Source organism: Marmota monax, unplaced genomic scaffold, assembly GCF_021218885.2.
Source record: "Marmota monax isolate L192 unplaced genomic scaffold, Marmota_monax_Labrador192_F-V1.1 WCK01_AAM20220418_F8-fsc00155, whole genome shotgun sequence".
NCBI classification, from domain to species: Eukaryota; Metazoa; Chordata; class Mammalia; order Rodentia; family Sciuridae; genus Marmota; species Marmota monax.
This window is the reverse complement of record NW_026694554.1, coordinates 2,149,007-2,162,396: the sequence shown is the minus strand read 5'-3', so window position 1 is coordinate 2,162,396 and position 13,390 is coordinate 2,149,007. Positions and strand designations below refer to the sequence as shown.

General features: G+C 34.5%; 1 protein-coding gene across 1 annotated transcript in view; it reads right to left on the bottom strand.

Annotated features, from left to right (window-relative positions):
• The window catches only part of Wdr44 (WD repeat domain 44), an 89,168-nt gene that overhangs the window by 7,224 nt on the left and 68,554 nt on the right, over nt 1–13,390 (bottom strand). The window contains exons 13-14 of the mRNA XM_046420942.2: nt 9,673–9,786; nt 1,758–1,880 (exon numbers count right to left, since the gene is read on the bottom strand). Of these exons, the coding sequence (XP_046276898.1) occupies nt 1,758–1,880; nt 9,673–9,786 (237 nt within the window). The remainder of the gene's footprint in view (nt 1–1,757; nt 1,881–9,672; nt 9,787–13,390) is intronic.

The following is a 13,390-nucleotide window of genomic DNA, read 5'->3' as shown; positions in this document are numbered from 1 at the left end:
TGGTGGGGCTGGGGCTGTAGCTCAGTGGTAGAGCGCCTGCCTTGCATGTGTGAGGCACTGGGTTCGATCTTCAGCACCACATAAAAATAAAGATATTGTGTCCATGTACAACTAAAAAAAATTAAAAAAAAGAAAGATAATGCTTGCTGGGTATGACAGCACACACTTGTAATTCTAGTAATTGGAGAAACTAAGGCAGGAAGACCTCAAGTTCAAGGCCACCGTCAGGAACTTAGTGAGACCCTGTCTCAAAATAAAACATAAAAAGGGCTGGGGATGTGGCTTGGTGGTAAATTGCCCCTGGGTTCAATCCCCAGTACAAAAAAAAAAAAAGATTGTTAAACAAATTGGGATAGGGACATGACTGGTAATGTAACCATATGTCAACATAGGGGAGGGCAAGTTAACTCAGCATAGGGTGACTCCAATTATTATAGGTCTAGGCAGTAGAACTGATACCAGCATGTGATTTCCCTTGTGCTTACAGTTGCAAAAAACCTTAAAACCAATCTAGCTTTAAGCATTTGGTGTCTCTGTCCTTTAAGGGCATACAATAGACAATAATTCCATTAAAGCAGATTTTTCTCCTTTGGTTGAAATAATATGAAATACTTTCTTTAAAGGGGAAAGATATTTAAAAAATTTCTATATTGAAAATGAGTAAGAAGGGATATCAAGATTAACAACATATATCAGGTAAGGTGGCAAATGCCTGTGGTTCAAGCTACTTGGGAGGCTAAAGCAGGAGGATCATTGAGCCCAGGAGTTTGAGGTCAGCCTGGGCAACAAAGCAAGACACTGGGCTGGGGATGTGGCTCAAGCGGTAGCGCGCTCGCCTGGCATGCGTGCAGCCCGGGTTCGATCCTCAGCACCACATACAAACAAAGATGTCGTGTCCGCCAAAAACTAAAAAATAAATATTAAAATTCTCTCTTAAAAAAAAAGAAATCAATTAAAGATTAAAAAAAGAAATCAATTAAAAAAAAGAAATCAATTAAAGATTAAAATTATTTAAAAAACAAAGAACGACACTGTCAAAACAATAAATAACAACAACAATAAAGGATTAACAAAGTTTCCAGATATTAAATAGGAATTTTTTTTTGTGTGTGTGTCGTATGTGTGTATGTGTGCATTTTTTTTGGGGGGTACGAGGGATTGAATCAAGGGGTGCTCAACCACTGAGCCACATCCTCAGCCCTTTTTATGTTTTGAGACAGGGTCTTGCTAAATTGCTAAGGCTGGCTTTGAACTTGCAATCCTCCTGCCTCAGCCTCTTGAGCTTCTGGGATTATAGGTGTCTGTCAGCATGCCTGGCAGAATTTTGTATATCTTATAATGAATTTTGGTCTTTGCTTCTTTTAGTCTTTTCCACTTTCTCTTTTTCCTCTCTAATCCTCCTACAATTCCTCTGTATACACTTCCCTTTCTCATTTTATAAATTTGCTGATTTCTCCTTCCATCTGTAACAGCTCTCATCTTTAATGGGATACTTTATTTATACCCTACATATCTAATAACATATTTGTAATGCTTATTTACTATTACATTAAGAATAAAATATTCCCACTTCTGATACAGAGTAACAGAGTATTTATTTCCCTTCCCATTTTTAAAGCAAAATGGAAGACTAATTTAAACTGATTCAATCTATATAGCTATTAATATTTTTTTCTGTAGCCCAACTGCCCTCCAAAGAAACCAAATTCCCTCATCTTCCTTTTAGCATGACATAAAGTACACAAACAATTACTTACTCTTGGATGGAAAGCTATGGCAGTGACAAAATCAATATGTTGAAAACAGCAAAGGCATTCTCTTCTAGAAATGTGCCATAACCTGACTGTTTTATCCATTGAAGAAGACAGCAGAAAGTAGTTCTATGAAGAAAATGATATTGATTATGATCATATGAAAAAAAACCTACTTGTACAACAAAAGTGAACTTTCAGTTTTGTGTACCTCCATAGTGCTGCTATTGTATGCAGCACCAGAAAGAACAAAAGATTATCCAATTCACTGGAAAGATCTCATTTTTCTCAATCACTTAAATATCAGATTTCATGAATTCATATTGCCTTTTCTGAAATTTGTATGAATCTTACAATCTATGTCCAAAGAAATCTTCCAGGCACCAGCAGAAGACTAAGGTGTACCTTAGCTGGTATAGCCTGTACACACGGAAACTTACTTAACTATAAATACAAGGCATCTACTCACTTGGTTGTCATTTCAGTTCAGTTATTTTTCACATTGATAATATTGGTGAATTTTAACTCACATGGATCCTAATTGTCATTTAAAGTCTTCAAAAATTACTTTATAATGCAGCATGGAAATGAAAAGTTATTGTGCACCTGCCACACTCTAGGCAAGAAAAATAGAGAATACAAATTGTCAAATCTTTCATAATAGATCATAGAACTTTCAAAGCTTGAAGAGGTAGTATAAATGATGAGGCACTGTGATGGCTCCATCATGAAAGAACGAAACATCTATCTGTCAAAATGATCTAGCTGGTAGAAATTCATTAACTTCTAAACAATCTATTTAAGGGTAAGAAATTTAAGTGATACTGAATAAGGAAACTCAAATGAGACCCTATTATTCTCTGGTATGCTTAAAGGTTCTAAACAAATCAAAGCAATAATAATATTTTTGAATATGTATAATTCGTCTATATTATTCTTAGTACTATATAGCAAATCTGAGGTAGAAATCATCCTTTTAGACAAATGAGAACAGTAAGGCACAGAGAGGGTGAACAATTTGGCTAAGAGATATAGCTCATCAGTGGCATAGCTAGGATTTGTGCTCAGGTGATCTGGCTTAAGGTCCAGATTCTAACCACTACACTGTTTCACAGAGTGCTTAAGTAGAAGACATGTTATGGAAAGTACCATGATAACTTTGTCATTTGCTAATACTAATTACTAATCTTTACTCTTTTGACTATAAAACATTAATTGCAAAGATGGATTTGGATATGTAATTATACAGAGATATAAATAAATGTTATTTTTGACTATTTCAAAAAGTATACATTTATGTAGCAAAACCGTTTTTAGATAGATGGCATACTTTACAATTAAAAAACCAGAATTTGGGGGCAGGGCATGTAACTCAGGGATAAATCACTTGATTAGCATGCATGAGATTCTGGGTTCAATCCCTAGTACCACAAACAAACAGAATTTGGAAGACCTACAATATTCTTTGAAACATCTAATAACCATTATTTTTACTTTGCAGATCCACCCAGTTCCAGAAAAGTTTAAACAAGTATATGTAGTTTTCATTATTATTTTCTATTGACTAATAACAACTATATAAAACTAAACCGATGGCACACTGCTCATTAAAACTGGCTTTATTCAGGGCCAAGGGTATGTGGTTTAGTAGTAGAGCATGTGCTTTGCATGTGCTAGGCCCTGGGTTTAATCCCCAGCAAAAACCCAAAATAAAACATTCCAAATAAAAATTGTCTTCATTTAGTTCTTGCATTAAGCTGGAAGAGGTAATGTAACTAAAAGAGGTAGTATAAGCATATGAAATAGATATGAAGACATTTCTAAAATATTCTGTAAAGAAGACATGTTATGATTTGTTCTATATGTCAAGAAGTTTCTACTTAATAAATACTTATTGAATAAATAAAATTAAATAAATTTCTTAAACTAAGCATTGATCCTGGGAGTTAAAGAAATTAGAGGTAAATCAAGTTCTCCCCATAGAGTTTTGTGATCTTAGGTGCATCACAGAGCCCAGTCCCCTCACCTATAAAATGAAAGACTGTCCACCATGTGAGGGTTGTTATTCTAACAATTAATAAGGTAATTCTTATTACCTGGCATAAAATAAGTCTTCAACAAATAGAAAACCCATCATAAATACTGATTGTTAAAGACATTAAAGAGGAACAACAGTGAAAGAAGATCAGGCCTCTAACCTTGAGGGACTTAGAATCTTGTTGCAAACAAGACCCAGAAATGTACATAGGTAAGATTTAAGTAAAAAGAAAATTCATGGGGCTGGGGTTGTGGCTCAGAGGCAGAGCGCCAGCACTGCATATAAATAAATAAAATAAAGGCCTATTGGCAACTAAAAAAAATTTAAAAAAAGAAAGTTCATGAAAAAAAGCACAAGATAGGTGTTATAAAAATTCAGTGAAACAGATCAACATTTATCTTTGTTGTCAGGGAATGCTTTACAAAGGAGATGGGATTAAAGAAAGAATATATTTTGGGGCTGGGGCTGTAGCTCAGTGTCAGAGCATTTGCCTAGCACATGTGAGGCACTGTGTTTGATCCTTAATAAACAAAAATAAAGGCATGCTGTCCATCTACAACTACAAAAATTTTTTTTAAAAAGAATGAATACATTTTTGGTTAGTGGAGAAGAAAAAGAAAGGCACTACATGTGTGCAGTTAGAACAGAAGAAATTTTGTTTTTTTCCTCTGGGGTTGGGGAGTTAGGGATATGATAAACCCTTGGAGACCATTCATCCCCAACTTTTACAATTTATTATTTGATTTTAATTGACACATAAACATTGCACGATATGTATCCATTGTGAAATGGCTACATCAAGTTAATTAACATATACATTATCTGTATACTTATTTTTTTGTGGTGAGAACATGTAAAATCTATTCTCTTAGCATGTTTCAAGAATGTAACACATGAATATTCACTATAGTCACCATGTTGCACAATAGAGCTTTTGAACTTCTTCCTCCTAACTAAAATGGTTAAGTCCTCAAAGCCTGCATTTCTAAAGATGGAAAACTGCTTATGAGTTTTAAGAGTTATTAACTCTTAAAATATTTCAAAATATTAAAAGTAGATACAGCAGGGACATCAACAAACCCAAGCCAATTTTGGCCATAACAACAGACACAATAGAATTGACACATGTCCTTTTAATGATCAGCCCTGCTTTTTCCCTCTTCTCCTCACTGATGTTTAATCCTGGGATCCAGCTGCATCTTTGGTACCTGCTTACACACAGGAAACACCTGGAACATTTGATGATGATGATGATGATTGTGATGATAATGATTTTGCAGTACTAGGGACTGAGCCAGGGATATTGTACCACTGAGTCTCATCCCCAATCCTATTTATTTTTTATTTTGAGATAGTCTTTCTAAGTTGCCCATGCTGACCTCAAACTTATAATTCTCTTGCCTCAGCCTCCTCAGTCACTGGGACTGCAGGTATGCAACACTGCATCTGGTCTGAAATGATTATTAATTTTTCCACTATCCCAATAAGGTGATCAGAAACTGGTGTTTTCTCCCCATCTTTTCCTTGTCTTAGTGACCATTCTGATATGGGATGAAATCCCATTCAAATAACCTATCTGGACCAATGCTTCTCAAAATATTTGTGGTAAAGGACTGCTTTTGTTTTTAATTTCCAGTGAATCACAGGCCAGAACTACTAAAAATACAGAAAACAACTACTAGAAGAATAAAAAAAATAAAAGAAATATAAAACACAAACCAATTTTTATTATATAAGTGGGATTGAACTCAGGGGTGCCCAACCACTAAGCCACATCCCCAACCATTTTTAAAATTTTTTGAGACAGGGTCTTGCTAATTTGCTTAAGGCCTCATTAAATTGTTGAGACTGGCTTTGAACTTTTAATCCTCCTGAATCAGCCTTCTGAGCTGCTGGGATTACAGGTGTGCATCACTGCTCCTGGCTAAAAGCCCAATTTTTAAGATTAGATTCAACAATCATAAAATTACTCTTAAAAACTCCCATTAACATTTCTAAATGGCTTCATCTTGGTTTTTGTATTTATCTCTTCACAGAGTGGTATTCGTACTATCAAGGACCAGGAAGAGGGGCTGGGGTTGCGGCTCAGCAGTAGAGTGCTTGCCTCGCACATGCAAGACCCTGGTTTGGATCCTCAGCACCACATACAAAAATATACAAGTGAAATAAAGGTGTTGTGTCCATCTACAACTAAAAATAAATATTAAAAAAAAAGGACCAGAAAGAGTCGGGCGCATTATTACATGCCTATAATCCCAATGGCTTGGGAGGCTGAGGCAGAAGGATTTCAAGTTCAAAGCCAACCTCAGCAACTTAGCAAGATCCTTCCCTAAAATTATAAAAAGGGGGAGCTGGGGATATGGTTTAGTGGTTAAGTGGCACTGAATTAAATCCCTAGTAGCAAAAAAAAAAAAAAAAAAAAAAAAAAAGACTAGGAAGGGCCAGTTCATAAACTGGCACCAGTCCTTAAAAATGCATATTTTTCACTGGAAATAAGTAGATAGCGAGATAGATACTAAATCATATGTCTGCTGCCTCCAGGGGTTTGGAAAGAACAACAGGGAAGAAAGTGTATAAGAATTTTGATTTCTTACGTCTTGTGATGTACAGAACATTTTGTTATTTTTGTAATTTTGTTTCCATGTGGTGATTAGCTGTTATTACACAGGAATGGGTTAGAGTGGAATACTCCAAAGCCATGAGAGTTGAACCCTAACTCCTTTCTTTACTCCTTGGATATATGGCTTTAGGCATGCTAGTTAACAGGCACAAATTTCAGTTTTAAAAAAATTATTGATAAGGAAACATCAATGACATCATACAATTTGAGAGTACAAATAGAGAGCATATGTATTTACATTTTGCTTGTGTCCTCAATGCTTAAACTGCTACCTGACACCTTAATAAATAATATTAGTTGAGCCATTTGATTTGTATTTCCTAGGTCAATTAATTTTCCCCTATAACTCTTTGAGGAAACTACTTTTATTATGCTTATTTTGCAAATGAGGCATGCTGAGCCTCAAGTTCCTTAAGGAACTTGTCCAAGGTTATAAAACTATAAGGGTTAGACTAGGTAGGTTATAAACCCCAGGAGTCTAGCTCCAGAGTTCATATGCTTAATTAGATGGTAGATTGATAAACAGATATGTTTTGAGTGAGTGGAAAGTACTGACCTTTATATAGGCGTGTATGCATAGGTTTTAAGTAATGTTCTTTTTACTATTTCTTCTGTGAAGGAAAAAAGGGGAATGGTCAACAAGACATGGAGGATATCAAGAAAGTATAAGTTTCCATAACCAAGAAGAGTATTTAAAAAAAAGACTAATTGTATCAAATGATCAAGTTCCAGAGAAAGGCTAAGGAGAATGAATTTAAAGAAAAGGTACTAATTTTGATCAAAAGATAGCTATGATGGTTAATTCTTTAAAAATATTTTGTTGTAGATGGACACAATAGCTTCATTTTATTTATTTATTTTTAGGTGGTGGTGAGGAACGAACCCAGTGCCTCACAGTGATAGGCAAGTGCTCTGCCACTGAACTACACCCCCAGCCTCTATAATGGTTAATTTTAGGTGTCATTCTATGTAGGGTATAGTTCCCAGCTGTATAATCAAGCACCTCTCTAGTGGTTGTGAAGACATTCTGTAAACTTAGTTAACATGTACAATCAGTTCACTTTAAGGAAATAACCCTTGAGCATATGGGTGAGCCTCATCTAATCAGCTGAAGGCCCTGAGAAGAAAAACTGAGGTTTCCCAGAGGATAAAAAATTTTGCTTTAAGACTGCAGCATAAACTTCTGCTGTTTCCTTCACCCTACAGGGCTGTCCTATAAATTTCAAACTTGCCTTTCACCACATTGCATGAGCCAATTACACATATAGAGCACAATTCTTCATATCTCTGGTTGCATATAAAGGCATGAGACAATTTCTTTTCTTTTTTGGAGAGAGAGAGAGAGAGAGAGAGAGAGAGAGAGAGAGAGAGAGAGAGAGAGAGAGAGAGAGAGAGAATATTTTAATATTTAGTTTTCGGTGGACACAACATCTTTATTGTATGTGGTGCTGAGGATCGAACCCAGGCTGCATGCATGCCAGGCGAGCATGCTACTGTTTGAGCCACATCCCCAGCCCATGAGCCAATTTCTTAAAGAGTTATCATTAAAGGCTAGCAAGGTTGGGAGGGTAGGGGGATGAAGGAGGGTCAAGTAACAGGTACCAAAATACAAATACTGGTGTTCCATAGAACAGTACAGGGTGCCTATAATTTTCAACAATTTATTACATGCTTTATAAGGAACTACAGAAGAGTTCAGAAGCACCTGACATGAAAAAATGATAAATGTTTAAGGAGATTGAGGGGCTGGAGTTGTAGCTCAGTTGTAGAGCACTTGCCTAGCATGTGTGAGGCACTGGGTTTGATCCTCAGCACCACATTAAGTAAATAAATAAATAAATAAATAAATAAAATAAAGGTATTGTGTCCATCTACAAGTAAAAATATTAAAAATATTTAAGGAGATGGAAATGCTAAAATTACCCTCATTTGATCATTACATATTATTATACATATATTGAATTATCACATTGTATCCCACAAATACTTTTTAAAAAATTTAAAAGTTCTTTCCGTTAGTATCACATTTCAGAAAAAAAAATATGGTTTGCTTTAAAAAAAAAAGCAAGATGAAAGCAAAGATTCTAAATATTTGATTTGTACTTATTACAGATGAATATGATTACCAGATTAAAGATACCTCAGATTTCCGTCTTCTGACAACTCAGGGTAGGAAAGAAGTGCAAAGAGACAATTAGGACGTAGTTTAAAAATCAACTACCAGGTGTGACCTAAGCTTGTTTTGAGAGGTTAAGAGAGATGTGGGTTAAAGAACACATGATTAAAGAAGAGTACCCAGAACATCTAAACAGGTGTGGCAAGAACAAAGCTGGAGCTCAGAAAAAGCCTGACTTGCCAATATATACCACTGGAATCTTTGTGCCACATGAAGTTCTCCTGACATAGTTAAAATATATGGGCACCAATGGTATGCCTGATATTAGTTGGTTAACTCAGTTCATTTTCCTCAAGTCAAGGCTTTTAAATATTATTTTCTTCCCCAAATTTTTAACATATTGTAGATTCTGATTACTGACAAATTTTAATTTGAAGAAAGCATAAGAGATCATGTAAAAATTCTAAGTTTTCATACTTCAAATACCTTATATAAAATTTAAAACATCTCTTTTAAATTTTCACAAGACTTTTAAGATATTTTGTGGCAAAAGAGTCTCTTTATTTTGGAAATAATTTTCCTATAAGGAAAAATATCACAAACTGTCAAACAAAAATTAATAATTTCATGAATGTTAGCCAATTAACCCCAAAACAGTTTTGATTAGATATTATGAACTTCAACTTAGTAGTCAAAATCATATTCATTTTGCTGAGGAAACTTATTTTGCAAAGTTACTGCTTATAATAAAAGCAAAGGTAACTGTGCTATGGAACACCAGTATTTGTATTTTGGTACCTGTTATTTGACCCTCCCTCATCTCCCTACCCTCCCACCCTTCCTAGCCTTTAATGACAACTCTTTAAGAAATTGGCTCATGCCTTTATATACAACAAGAGATATGAAGAATTGTGCTCTATATGTATAATATGAATTGTAATGCATTCTGCTGTCATATATTAAAAAAGAAAGAAAGAAATTGGCTCAAAAGCTCTCTTCTTTTAAACTTAACTTGTAGATACAATTCCCACAAAGGATATATGAACATCCAAACACTTGACAGTGTGATAATGATACAAATAAAACTGTTTTTATCTTAAATTCAGTTATATAGAATTAATATACAATTCAAATAACAATTTCTTACTTTAGACCATGAAAGATCGAGGAGATCAGCAGTGTGTCCTTTGTATTTGCAGAATGGCCGTTGGCGAAAAGGTGCATTTTTGTCATCAGGGTCTTCTTCAGTTCCACTGCATACCTATTTAAATATAAAGAGAAACTTTAAAACAGAGGTGTAGAACTAGCAAAACCAAAGCTTCTTACTCTCCCCACCCCACCTATTTTGTCATCAGTTGGTAAGGTACCTAAAATAAAATCATAAGCCACCAAAATCAAACTCCATTTTATACTGATCTACTACTTATGGCCTCTTCTTTTCATCTCCTTGCCCTACCTAATAAACTAAGATTTTCCTTTAGATAGAAGATAGATCATTCTAGATATATCTATCTCTAGATATATCTATCTCTAGATCTATCTATCTATCTATCTATCTATCTAATCTCTATATATACCCTGCTATCACAATCTTCTCCCTCCCTAACAAAGTCCCTAATTTGTCCTTTTCTGAGAATCTGTTTCTTCAGGAAAGACAGGGGCCAGCACCAGGCAATGGGTCATGATTGGTTTAAGTTAATTAAGATGAGCTGTCCCAATGATGGCTGGTTTAGGCATGGGCACATGCTAGATGTTTTATCAATTCAACATAAGGAGAAGATTACAGTGATGGTAAGAATAAAGGGAGTCTTATCTAGAGGGATTTTCTCACTCTTAAAAAGGAGCATACTTAAGGGACCTTCCCCTTTCCTGTCTCTGAATATTGTTGTGTGCGTGCAACACCTAAGACTATAGTGGCCATCTTGGGACCATGTGGGAAAAAAGTCCAAAAGAACAAAACAACAGAGTAAAAAGCAGGAAGATGGTAGGATCCTGTGTCCCTGATGACACTAATGAGTTGCTGAATTAACCAACCCAGGAACAGCCTTACCTCTGGTCTTGCTTCCTCATTGTTTAAGCTCTTTTCTGTTGGTTTAAGTTATCTGAAGTCAAAAGCATCCTGACAGAGCCAGGTAGAAAATAATGCCATACATGTGTGCCATGCATTTAGTTATAACATGCTTTTTGTATTCATTATCTGAATGAGTCCTAGCAACTCCCTGAGGTAGATATTAATACAGTGAAGATGAAAAAATTAGGAAAGAAACTGAGATTCAAAGAGGTTAAAATAACATATTAAACATCACACAGCCAGCTGTGAACAGCAGAAGCAAAGCAGGAATATAAGTCATCTAATTTTAAGTCCAGATTTGTCCCTCAGCTGTTCTAGAGGATGTAACACGAGCAAAACCATGGAGTGCTAGTTAAGCCTTGCATATTTATAGAATTGTGGGCAGAATGAGGATAGAAAAAGTTCATTGAGATACAGTAAGGAATTAGGGTAGAAAGCTACTTTGAGACCACATCATAAAGGGTCTTGAATTTGTGGCTTCAAAGTTTGGACATTCTAAGACAACAGAGAGCCAACACAGGGTTTTGAAAAGGAATAAATAAAATGATTTGAGTGGTGCTTTAGAAAGAGAACTCTGGATAATGACAAAGACAGTTTGGAGAGAACCATTGGAGCAAGAAGAACAATCAAAAAGTTTAAGAATAATGAGGTTTGAACTAGGACAGGAGCCATGGGATAGACAAAAATTACGACTATTCTTTGTCTAGTTGTTTGCTTGTTTGTGATGCAGGGGTTCAAACCAGGGCTTCATGCATGCTAGGCAAGTGCTCTACCACTGAGCTATACACCCAGCCCCCTAGAGAACTTTACCATGTATCAAAAACATTTTCAGATCAACTATGGAAGTAGACCAGTAACACGGACTTTGGGACCTTTTACCAAGCTCTCCTAATCCTAGATAACTAAAACTTTACCTCTAATTTTGCTGCCAGATTAGTGACTGCTGTCAAGACATAAAACTAAATAGTCTTGCCCTATTACAAAGAGTCCACTTCTTGTTTAACTATCATTTACTTTTCATTAACTTCTTAGCATATTTTCCCTAGCAGTGATTCCAGGCCTTTCTTTCTTTCTCCTCAAATACCCATTTTCTTTTCCCTGCATTCTACCTTTTTTCAAGATATTTTAAAAAGATTTTTTATTATGAAATAGTACATGATCAGTATAGACAATTTACAAAATCTAGAAAGTAGAAAAGCTAAAACCAACATCACCCAAAATCTTCTTACATATTGACCATCTTCAATCTTTCATTTTTTAAAACTATAACTGAAATCATATTGTATACACAGTTTGATCTTTCTTTTTTTGTGCCACGAGAATTTTCTTCATTTCACACTTTGGAAACACTTACAGGCCATACAACATGAATGCACCATAATTTAATCATTCACCATTTTCTGGTCACCTAGACATTTCCAAGTCTTTTGCTAATACCAACAGCAATTCATGAATGTCCTGGAACATGAATGTTTATCCTAATTTGACTATTTCTTTATCCTTATACAAGAAGTAATACTGGGTCAAAAAGTTTAAAGTTGAGACTTTAAATAAAAGTTTGTCTGTCTTAATACAAGTAGATAAATTTATTAAGGAAATTTTAAGAAACAGACCAAATAAAAATGACCTAAAATCCTATTATCTAAAGATAATACTATTAAGAATTCAGTATATTTCCTTACATCTTATCGTTTTTAGTCAAAATCAGGGTAATACTGTATATAATTTTCCACTTTATTTTATTGTGAATATTTTTAATGTCATTACACAGACTTTGAAAACATTTAGGGGCTGCATAGTATTTTACTGTATGGATTATATTATAGTTTATTTTTCAATTGTGAGAAATTTAGCTTTTTCAAATGTTAGCTATTATGAGAACACCAAGATGAATATATTTTTACTTATATCTTCGGCCATATCAAATTATTTCCTCACGATAAATTACTAGAGGTAGAAATATAAAGTGAAATGTTGTAGGTTTTCTATATATGTGTAAACATATAATATTCAACAATGAAGGAGGGAGGGAGAGACTGAGATCATAAAAATTTTTGTAAAACTTTATTATAGACATATCCAATATATAAAAAATGTGAATGAATATAAAAAAGCTTATAATCATTATGCCAGTGAATGAATAAGCCCCAAATAATAATATAATCAATCACATACATCTGTCACCTGCTTTAACAATTATCAACATTTCAACAATCTTGTATCATCAATCCTTTTATTTTTATTCATTTTTGGTGGAATATTTAAATCAAGATCTAGACACTATTATTTTATCAGTAAATATATATATAAATCTCCAATTGATATGCCCTCTTTTAAATATAACTACCGTGTCATCATCACACCTAAAAAATACCATTTATATCATCTAGTACCTAATCCATATTTAAGCATAGGTTGAATATCCCTTATCAGAAATGCTTGGGACCAGAAGTGTTTTGAACATTTGCATATATATGAGATTATCTTGGGGATGGAAAACAAACCTGAACATAAAATCAATTTGTGTTTCACATATACCCTATTATTATATAGTCTGAAGGTAATTTTCACACCCTCCCCATATATAACATTTTTGGTGGTGCTGGTTATTGAACCCAGGACCTTGTGCATGCTTAACATGTACTCTACCACTAAGATACAACCCCCAGCCCTTCAATATTTTTAATAATTTTGTGCATGAAATACAGTTTAATGACATGGAATTTTCCATTTGTGGCATAATGTTCATGCTAAAAATGTTTTGGATTTTAGAATATTTCAGGTTTTAGATTTT